The sequence below is a fragment of the Rhea americana genome, unplaced genomic scaffold (assembly GCF_003343005.1).
Source record: "Rhea americana isolate MKP2758 unplaced genomic scaffold, rheAme1 scaffold_179, whole genome shotgun sequence".
Classification (NCBI taxonomy): Eukaryota; Metazoa; Chordata; class Aves; order Rheiformes; family Rheidae; genus Rhea; species Rhea americana.
In genome coordinates, this window is record NW_028185916.1 from 1 (window position 1) to 11524 (window position 11524).

Sequence of the window (11524 nt, forward strand, 5' to 3'; positions counted from 1 at the left end):
GATAAATAGCTTTAAGTAACTTGCAACCATCATGCCATCTGAGATAGGATTCATGCTATTGTTAAGCACTCACTTTTAAGTGCTTAGTTTTCAATCTTTGTATCTTCTGTTTATTATTCTACAAGAATTCAGGGAAATTTTTGAAAATAAAAAAAAAAAAAGAATTTCAACCATTAATTTTATAAGCATAAGTATGAGCAAAGTTCTGAACAGCTTATTTAGTCTAATGAGGCAACGTATTTGCTTATTTCATGAATAAATGCATGCTTAAATATCTACACTTAAGTAGGGATTTGAATAGAGCTAATAGGAGGTTCAAATGGAGGAGGTAGCGAAGTGGAGGTTTGATTGCCTTAGTGTTGTGCGTGCTGAGTTTTTGTAGATTCAAGGAGAAACTGAACAGGTTAATGGAAAAGCCCATCACTGGTTGTTAAGACTTAGCCGCCTCTGTCTTGGGAATCCAATAGTCAGAAGCTAGAACATGAATCTTCTTTTTGAATCTGGAGAATCAACTCAAAAGGAACTAACTCCACAAACAACAGTGAATGTAATAGTTGTTTGTCTTCTAAAACCTCTACTTACCATAGTTTAAAAGCAGCATGAGTTACTTGAAATTTCCCACCACTGCACTATAAGATGCAATTGGTCAGCTAATAATTTGAATGTAACAGTAGAGATTTTTTTCTCCTCCCACTCCGAGTTATCAAAACGTAAAGCAAACTTCAGAAACTTAAGTTAATCTTTCTTCTCACTACTAAAAATACTTTGTAATTCATTTTGCAGGGGTATGCAACAGTTACTGGACTATCCAGAGGATGACATAGAGGAAGCATTTTGTCTTAATTTTACTGTAAGTTTTAAATGTTGCTGTTTAAAGTATTTTTCAGCAAGTTTTACAGTCTCTTACTACTGTCTCTGATTGAATTTGTGAGGAAAAAAAACATCAGCTGCTGATTCCTATGAATTTTAGCATTTTCTACTTGTGTTAAGATCAGTGTGTGCCCTTCATATTGCTCCTAGCTATGGGGAGGGAAGAAGTCCTCTGATAGTAAATAAAATCTGTATTATTTTTTGTTTGTTTTAAATAGATCACTGTGGAAAATTTTGGTACAACAGAAATTAAAGAGCTTGTTCCTAATGGTGCTGACATTCCTGTAGTCAAACAAAATAGGTGAGTGTAATGGGACACAGGGTAGGTCAGTGTTACTGTCTGCTTTGGCCATGTAACCGGGCTGTTATAAACATACTTAGCCAAGTTGTTACAGTAGTGTTGGAGGAAAGGCTACTTTGGCTGTTTTTCCAAGCTATTCTCATGTGTATTGTTAAAACAGCTTTTGTGTTTATGAATGTGCCAGCTGTTGAGAGACTGCGTAATTCTTCTCAAGAGGTATAGTATTTCTTTTTTGCCTTGACCTCTTTAGGGCTCGTTTTGACTACATTGTCTTAATTCTGTAAGACGAAAATGGCTGAGGTTTTGCAGGAAATTGTACTTTAATTAAAATTTACTGAGTAAAAGTGAAAACTTCATCCTCGTACATTTGTGTAGCAGCTCTACATAATTAAAATAGAATTTCAGGGAAGGTTTACTTTACTTGTAGAGCAAGTAACTTAGTCTAATGTTAGCTAGCATCATTGTAAAATTAATAAGAGGGATGTTCCCCCCCAACACACACACACCATGGATTCTGTTGTTTCTGTTTACAGAGTAGCCTCCTCCACGCTTTGTTTCCTTTCCGCATTTGGCGAATGGACGGTGTGTGTGCCTAGTGGCACAGTTGTCCCATTTTGCGGGGTTCTTACCGATTTCCTCTGTCCATTACTCTTATTTGTTCTGTCTTTATTTGTCTGTTCTTTAATTTCCCTCTCTTCTCTGTACTTTTGATTCTGTCTTCAGGGAGAAGTAAACAGAGAGGACATACTCTGAGAACAGATTACATAGCTGTGTATTGTAGGAATAAGAGAGAAAATGTGCCTCTGACCATGTTCCTGCCTATCCTTGTTTCTGTGTTTTGGGCAATTTTTTCTGTAACTAGGTCTGCTGTAGATGAAAGAGGATGAGAGAAGATTGAAGGTCTCAAACACAAGCATAGCTGTATGCGGTGGCTCCCATAACGGGGTGACTTTGTCCTGACTTTTCATTACTGAAAGACAGACATGGGGTTGCAGCTCCAAGTGTAAGGACAAGACTCAGTGTACTTCAGGGAAAGAAAATGCCCAATAACCTACTTTTATTACGATGCTGGTACCATGCCACAACTGCAGTCACCACCTATAGTTGCTTTTATCCTTGGCTGATAGCTGAGGATCTGTGGTGTTTTATCTTAAAAAAAAAAAAAAAAAAAAAAAAAAAAAAAAACACTAGCTTCTGATTTCTCAGGTGGTGGTGTAATGTTCTGTTGCAGAGTGACTGTAAAGTTAGTGTTCAAACATGAAAAAGCTTTAGTGTGCCCTTAGAATGTATGCCACAGTGATCTCACTAGCTGTCTTGCAGCAATGAAGCGTTCCTGTTTCTCAAGATTCGAATTATCCATGGTGCTTTAATTCAATCTCAATAATGTTAGTACAGAGTATAATAATGCTAAGTAGGTTATGAATTATGAATTTGTCTAGAGAACACTTTACCTTCACTGTGAGTATACCCAAGTTACTTGTCTTTCCACTAGTTATATAGCATGCCTAGTATAGATCTCACTGGATGCTGATCAAAGAGTGTTGAATCACACCGTCTTTCATTTCCAGTATTTTCAGTTCAACTCAATAAATACATCATCAAAACATGTTCAGATGAATCTTTATTTGTGATGCTATTCAAATGCTACAAATTTCCACAAAGAAAGTCACTCTGAAGCCATATCACTGAAGTCACTCTGATGCCAACTTGTTAACTAAACTTTTTTTTGGTAATCATAGTCATAGCTATTTTATCACATCAGTGAATTTTAGTGATCTCCTTAGCTACCATGGAAGATGATGAATGTTTCCAAAAAGATACGAGAACTCGTTGTGTTGAAGTACAAATAGTGGTTTATTTCTCAATAGCTTAGCTCCTTTGCCCTAATCTCTTTACTGTGTAGTACTCCACATTCCCTTTGAAGCTAATTGGCTTTTTGAGTACATACATGGTAATCCTTTTAATTAAAAAAGTACAGCAGTGCTTTTGACTAATCAGTTTCAGAGCACTGCATGGAATTCAAGCCTTCAAGCCTGTTGTCATTCAGTCCGATTCACTACAGTGCCTTCAAACAAGAAATGCCTGCAATACCTGCAATACCATTTATTGCAGTACCTGCAATAAATAACATCAACTGTTGCTGTTTTATCTGTTGCACACTGCAGATTCTGTTTTAGAAAAAAAAATGTAATTTTTGTGCCATTTTCATTCAAGTTACCTTCACTCTATCTGCAACATGAGTCAGAGTACAATATGTTAGAATTTTTTTAACCTGATTTGCTATGCTCTGTTTTATACTTAAGTGATTACTGTTTTTTTGATAGGACATGTTTTTTAACATGACTACTTTTTTCTTCTTTCAAACAGGCAAGATTTTGTAGATGCGTATGTGGATTACATCTTCAATAAATCTGTGGCATCCTTATTCAGTGCATTCCATGCAGGCTTCCACAAAGTATGTGGAGGCAAAGTTCTTCAGCTCTTTCAGCCCAGTGAGTTGCAGGCAATGGTGATTGGGAACACAAATTATGATTGGAAAGAGTTGGAGAAGGTAAAGCCATTGTTAGCAATTTTTCATGTATTTTCTTAATTTCAAGATGCAAAAGCAAAATATCTGAAGTGTGCTTTCTAGCCCTGTTTTCTCCATTAGTATGTGGTTAATGTGATTTTTCAGCCTTTATTGGGTTGACTGCATAATTGAAGATTTTTAATTACTGTCAGTGAATGAAGACACTAAAATATTATTTGCCTTCCTACTTAGTTTTCTATTCTAGTTTCTGAAGGCAGTTGGATTTGGAGGAAGAGAAAGGAAGAAAAATTGCATTGAACTGAAAGGCAGCTGTATACAGTATATTTTGTTAGAAGAGGAAAAGTAAACAAAAATGAACCTGTTTAAAAAAAAATCTTTGGTAGCTGAAACTCAGACTTTATTTTGTAATTTTATTGGGATTGAAAATGCTTTGGTCTACATGCACCTGTCTTCATAGTCAAAGTCAGACTGAAAAGCTGAACAAACGATAATATCCATATATATATTTTATAGAGAGGTCTCATTTGATGCTTATTTGGAGTTGCGTTCATAAATGCATATGTGTAGTTAACTGGGTAGGCTTTGCGATGAGGCCGAAGCTTAGGATTTTGCATACAACTCACTAAGGAAAACAGTAATATAAATCACTTATGATGGAGGATCCCTTTATACAAACCACATCCCTTCTGCTTTATTGTCAGATGTTTCAGATTATCCTACTAGTTCTATCCAGGAGGAATAACCTCATCTTCTGTTCATTTTAGAATACGGAATACAAGGGAGAATACTGGGCAGACCATCCTACAATTAAAATATTCTGGGAGGTTTTTCATGAGTTGTCCTTGGAGAAGAAAAAACAGTTTCTGTGTGAGTATTTAACGTTTTTTTTGCAGAAATTGGTAAATTACCAAGATTGCTGTGGTCTTAGATTCATTCTGAGAGAGGTTGAACTTTAAGTGCTTCTCTATAATGATGTGAATAATTTTACATGGAGGAGAAAGTAACAGTAAAGGAAACTGATTACGAGCTTGTCTGTGATTTGGGAGGTTGCCTTAAATAAATCTTAATGTGGGGGATTTATAAGATCACATTAAATCAAAACAATTTTTTTTTTTTTTAAGCAACAAAACAGGAACCCAAATTGCTAGTGTCACTTACCTGATGATTAGGAGTTTTCTGTGTTTTGGCATCAGGCTCACATTGTCCAGTAGTTACATTGCACATAGATAGAAATACGGAGGTACAATTGATTGTAAATACTAAATTACCCATAGGAGAGGAAACGTGTACAGGGAAAGAGAAAGTTTTGCAAGTTTCCTGTGAATGAGCTGTTGCTGAGAGTAGATCAGAGATTTGTTTCCAGTTCAGGAGATCATTGAAAATCACGTTCTGTCTTTACAAGATAATTGCAAATGTGGTAGTGGTATAATTTTTAAATAATACATCGTAATACAAGAAAAACTTTATACTTCTTATCAACTATTTGGCCTCACTTGCTAAAATGTTTTCCTTTATCCTTGTTGTGTCACAGTTAAGTGTTTCTATATGCAAGATGGAGAGCAAATAAAGCCATTGCTTCCTGTTTTTCCAATTTATCTGAATAACTTCAATGTGAAACCATTGTTAGAATAATTGAAAAAATGCAAGTAATGATTAGAACTGTGGTGTATGGGATATACAGTATTAGCCTTAAACTACCTTCAGGACTTTGTTTGTTTTTTCTTGACAGTGTTTCTGACAGGCAGTGATCGTATTCCAATTCTTGGAATGAAGTGTCTTAAACTAGTCATCCAACCAACAGGAGGTGGAGAAGGTTATCTTCCAGTAGCTCACACTTGCTTTAATCTTCTTGATCTTCCAAAATACACAGATAAAGAAACCCTAAAATCTAAGTTGATCCAGGCTATAGATCACTATGAAGGTTTCAGTTTAGTATAACTTCAGAAATGAGAGTTCTTTGTAATGTGGGATCATTAAACTAACTTTCTTTTGTCTTTCTTGTGGTGGTAAATTCAGTGGATTAAATGATGGAGATGATAATATAACTGATTATTTGCAAAATGTTCAGTGGTATGGATATTCATGGGAGCCAAAAAGTACTTACAAAAATGAAGAACTGTCTTAATACATCCATTCTTGTACAGAACCATGTGTTTTTTGCCATCTTACAATAAAAATGAGAGTATTGTGAATGAAAGTCAAGCTTCACTAACATGACTTAACATTTCACCTTCTACAAATAATTGGATGTGTGAGTGCATGAGAGACTTGCCTACATCTTTCAAATCACTGACTAAGAACGTTTAACTCTTTCCCTGATAAATCTACTTGATAACTTTTCATTTTGTAAATAATAAATTTTTTGTGATAAAATAATTATGTTCCAATAGCAGTATGGTTTCTATTGCTTGTAATTGAATATGAATTTATTTTATGGCTTTTAACAAGAAAGTGACTACTCTGATTTCTGAAGATATATTTTTCTGGTTTCTTTTAAGAACCTTAATAATGGAAATGATTGCTTAAGACATTCATCTTCAGAATGTACAATCCAATGATTTCCGTGAAGCAATCTCTTAGTGCTGGTACAGAACGGCAAATAATGGCTTTTATAATATATGGATGGACAAGGTGACTTCTTACACTTTTATTTTTAAAGACTGATTCTATAATTATGTGGACACAAAAAAGAGGTTAACTTACCAATGGGAACCTCTGTAGCCATGGGTCAAGAATACAACTTAAGAGCAAAAGATGCATCAGACAGATGTTACTGTCAAGAAGTTAAATGTTTATTTTTTAAATGCTGAAAGCGTGGATTATGGTTTCTAATAGAATTTTCACTGTTTTCCAGATAAATGCATTTGAAATAACTCTTTAACACACCCCTCCCCTTTTCTTAAAGTTTATTTTTAGTATAATTGCCCTGAGACAATTGTGCTTAGCTGAACACTTTTGGATTTGACTTTCCTCCTCTGGTTAAGTTCCAGATTGTTTGTGGTGTTAATGCATATGTGACTTGCAGCTGTGAAACAAATATTTATTTTTTTTAGATTTTTAAATGCAGTGAGAGCAATTCAAGCTATAATAAAAGACTTGAATGAAAACTTTTCTTGGTTGATGTGTATGGATGCTTGCATCATGCATACTTCTTCAAGGAGAGGATAACTTCTGCATGTATTAAATCAAGAGTACAACTAGGATACTGAGATCTCACTTTAAAGCAGGAAAAGTCATTCATTGTAATAAACTTTAATACGTGTAGTTATTGTACTGGCAGTAGATGTACGTATAATACAAAGCAGTCGAATGGCTAAAAGCATTCTTTCCGTAACACTGTGTGTTTTCACAGCTTTCTGATGCAGTATAACCTCTAGTAACTTCTTTGTGTGCAGCCTGTATTTCGTCTTTTTCAACATTGTTACCTGACTGGCAAACTCTCCCTGTTGTGAAAGACAAGAAACCAACAAATATTAAAGCAACTCAATTTTATTTCACGTGGAAGAAAGAAAAGAGAGGGAAAAAAAAAAAAAAGCCTTCATTTCACCAGGTAATGTAAAACACTTTTACAATTATGAAACACCAAGGTTGCAAAGGCAAATACTAAAAAATGAGGAAATAACTAATGTAAAGCTGTCTTTCTTCTTTCCTTGTGTATTATTACATGATCACATGCTGTTTTTTTCAATGGACCTCTTGCTCAGTTCTTTAAGCAATTAATGATGTTTGTTTGAATGATATTTAAACGTTTATTTTTTATTCTCCATTTGTAGATCTAAGCCCAATTTAGTGCACATCTAAACTCAGGACTGTACATACATATACATGTTTTTTTCATTTCTCTATGGAACTTTTTGTGGATTTTGCTAAGTTGAATTTTTTATCAAAATAGGGATTAATCTGAGATGAGTAGTAGCCTCATTGTGTAGATAAGGGGCTCTGAGAAAATCCAGAACATATTTACTGAACGTGTGCTAGTTTTCAGTGCCAAAATTTGGATGTACTAGAGAGCTTTAAACATCCTTAGTCAATAGTAACTACCCTTCAAAGACAAGAGTTGCTGTGGCAATTACTTCACATTCCTGCAAATGTTTCCTCAGCTTCAGCAACAGAAACTATGCTCTTCTTAGTGGAAATTTGAAAAGTTTGACATTTGTTGATGAGGTGCATTTTGAATGATTGGCCAAACACCACATTAAGAACTCACTGGCAGAGCAGGGCTAGAGTAACGTTCCTCAGGACAGCAGTCACCTGAGACAGCCCTTTTTTCAATTTTGGCCTTGCTAATATCCCCCTCTTAGAAATGGGGTTGGGTCCTTCAGAGCGTGAGTGTGTTGCTAAATGCTCCTGATTATTTTACAGGTATTAGCTCGTTCTGTGCAGTGAGACAGGTGCCCTGTTGCAAAACAGACATAACCTACATTATAAGGTAAAAGACTTTCAATGTAGTCTTAGAGGTGAAAGAATTAATGACTAGACATTGTATTTCTTGTGTCAAGTAGATGTTAATACTTCAAGACAATACGTATATTGCTGTAGTTATGTTAAGTCATAACAGCCATGTGAAGGGCATCTACAAAAATTGTATTTGTGTTTCCCCAGACTAGAAAAAGGCAGGTGGCAGGAAGTGCACGTTTGCTTTCTTGGATCAAGTGTCATTTTGCATGTAGTACTTAGTGCTGTGTATTGTGTGAGGAATTAAAGTAAACCCCTTCCATTCTACGCTTAACTAAAATAGCCATGATGATAATGAAGAAAGCATAGGACTTTTTTTCCATGTCAGATCTTCAGTTACTGCAGTGGGAAAGTGCATTTTACAGTAATTAAAAATCTGTAAAGAAAGTACTTTTCTCTATAGTCAGATCAGCATTTTGATACATAGTCAGAATTAGCACTGAAGAATGCTATTTGCGTGTCAAACGGGTGGAAAAGCAGAGCTCGTTTTTGTCCTATCAGAGTAGCTATATCCTGCATTAATTGCATCTGTCACATTAGTACAGGACTGTAGATTGAGTTCTCAGGCCAGAACTACACAGGCAGTTTGAACTACATACACTGTAACAGTGTGTCCCACATTTGCCTGGGAACATTTAAGAACTCTTTTGCTCTGAGTCTGTGCACAACTATTAAACCTGTGAGCTGTAAACTATTGAGTAGCAGATTCTCTCCTTTGGCACTGCATGGGAGTTGCTACTATTAAGACTTGCAGAGCGTCAAGATGCACTATTCCCTTTGAGGAAGTCTGTATTCTACTTGTATCTTAATTCATTACACTCCCCTATGCTACAATAAGTTTGATTTATCAGGAATAAATTAAGTTTAATGAAATCAAATATAAACTACTGTAAAGGAAAGTTCTTTATTTAAAGGTACACGAGGTTGTGCCATTTAAATAGAGTAACATCTTTTAATACTCTAGTTCTCAGCATGATACGTGATTTTTTTTTTATAGTGAGCACCACAGAAAGGCTATGTTCACTTTCTTCATTGTGTAACCAGAACTATACAATTGTGTAACTGTAGAGCTCTTACACAGCTGTTTTTTTTTTTAAGAAAAAAAAGCAAAATACTGATTTGTTATGATAAATGACAGTTTCTCGTGCTTATTGAGTGGCTATTTCTTAATTTGTAGGTCAGTTTGGGGATTGGGTCACTCAGTCTTCAAGCTATTATCTTGTCTTTGAATGTGCTGTTCAGATTTGTGTTGATCATGTTCAAAGCAATAACTTTAAAATCTTGCCTATATCTCTAGAGACATAATATTGCATTTGCCAGACAGTAGAGCATGTTTTAATACTGTGGCTTAGAGCCTAAAGAAACCCTCACGAGCATTTTGCTGGATATACACACTTAAAGAATCAGTAAAGAAACACCTATAGCCAGGGAATTCGCATGTACAGAATCTATGACCATTTGCCCGAGCTCTCACTTTTTTTTTTTTTTTTGGAGGGAGTAGGAAAGCAGCCTATGCACAATGCCTGCAGACAAGAACCGAATTCTTAGTTAACATACTCCTGTGCCACCAATTCTCTTTTAACTTCCTCTCTGCAAACGGAATATGCCAAAACTTTTAACTGGACCAACCTCTGGCGCTCTGTTTCTGCACTGATGCAGAGCTATTGAGCTGATATCCTGTGCTGAACACAATACAACTAAGGAAAACAGGGCTTCTAAAACCAGCTGTGACAGTAAAATGCACATAAGTGACCTCTGCATATTTCTAGCATGTACAGATGTGACCGACTGAGCTCTTACTACCAATGGGCTAAACAATCCGAGTTACTGCATATCCTTTGGATTTGAATGTACTGTACAGTTCCTTTACAAAACAGCAAAGTTACGATTTGTCACTGGTAACAGAAGCGTGATCAAAGGACCTAGGTGACCTGGGGTAGCAGTAAGCAGTTTTTTAGCCAAACACATGTGTATCAGTCTCAGAGTTACTAGAGAAGAAAATGAGGCTCTACAGATCTTGTTCCTGATACGAACTACAGAGCAAGTATGTTCAGGATAGTTCAGTGTGTCTGGTAGTAGTGACAATTTTTTTTTTTTTACTTCACCAAAGCTCCAGGCTAGTCTTAGCAATTGGTCATGTGCAGAGTACCTGAATCCTATACACTGTGTAATGCATTTTCATGAGCATATATGAACCTCTGTAAGTGCTCACAGCTTTCCCTCACATCTCTGGTTACACAAGGAATTTTGTTGGGGGGAAAAATATCAACATTAGGTGAATGCAGAAGTGCTTGAGTTCAGATTGAGTAGGGAATACTTCAGAAAATAAAGTTAGTTTTTTTTTTTTTTTTTTTTTTTTTGGGGGGGAGGGGGGACCTAAATATACTGGCTTTTTGCCTTAGCAGGGCCAGGGGTGGCAGACAGCAAGTAAAAAATAACTTCTTCTAGAAGCTGTATTTGTTAGGTCTTTGAATAGTTTTAGGGGTGAAGCTAATTTGATTATTTGTGGCTTAATCCTGCACGGAGGCCTTGCGGGTGCACTTCCTCGTGCCTGTGCTCACGTACCCTGGGAGCTGTGCCTTGTGTCTTAAGAAGCTGGAGGCTGGTATCCACTGGCATGAAATGAATGCTCTCACACGCTCCCAGCTGCTGAGATTAAATTGGCAAGAAGTAAAGCGAGGGAGTAACTGCAGACACAAGGGAGATAAATAGTGTCTTTTTGTGAGGGAGTAGGTGGAAGAGACCTACAACAGTCTAGGGAGCTGCGTGTTGCCCATGAACAGAGCAGCCATGTTCTGTTTGCAGCTCTGCAGCAATGTGTTAATACCTAACAAAAAGTTGTACTGGGCCAAGCTGGCTCTCTTTAGTCCAGTATCTTGCAGGGTTTTTAAGACTGGGCTAAGAACGAGGCACCTCCCTGTTCATCTGCAAATCTCAAAGTAGCCCAGAACGTTTCTACCTCATTGCAACTCTGTTGAAGGCTGGTAGTATTGTCCAGAAAATGAGCTCAGGGATTTGACTGACACAGGGAATGTGGACATGTAGCAGCTCCTGAGAAAGTGCTGCAGAAGAAGGGGCTTGTTCTGCAAGGAGCGCCTGCAATGCGGGGTGTTGCTGGAGCCCCTGAGCCAGGCTCCCTGCTCACCTGTGTGCACTGCTTTGCACGTTAGCTTACATGGCAACATCTGCTCTTCCAACTGACGGATCTTTGCAGCCAGCAGGATCTGGTGCTCTGTTGTCATTGCATTCTCATCTGAAGAACATGATGCCAGGTTGAAAAAATTTTCCCAGCTGACAAATAACCTCTAGGTAACCAGCCTCGTTTTCCTGAGGTTGATGCCATCTTGAATGCTGTAATGCCGAGGATG

The 11524-nt window shown here is 36.8% G+C and overlaps 1 protein-coding gene across 2 annotated transcripts; it reads left to right on the forward strand.

Annotated features, from left to right (window-relative positions):
- The first annotated feature begins 758 nt into the window (after positions 1-758).
- LOC146597710 (putative E3 ubiquitin-protein ligase HERC4) lies at positions 759-8391 on the forward strand. 2 transcript variants are annotated; one of them, XM_085301608.1, is made up of 6 exons: positions 783-850; positions 1089-1171; positions 3539-3722; positions 4466-4568; positions 7097-7251; positions 8064-8391. In XM_085301608.1, the coding sequence occupies exons 1-6, from the start codon at positions 788-790 to the stop codon at positions 8085-8087; spliced, it is 612 nt and encodes a 203-aa protein (XP_085157734.1). In that variant the 5' UTR covers positions 783-787; the 3' UTR covers positions 8088-8391. The 2 variants fall into 2 exon arrangements, with proteins under 2 accessions (XP_085157735.1, XP_085157734.1); XM_085301609.1 differs by lacking the exons at positions 7097-7251; positions 8064-8391 and adding an exon at positions 5431-6811 and having other exon boundaries at positions 759-850.
- Positions 8392-11524: the final 3133 nt, after the last annotated feature.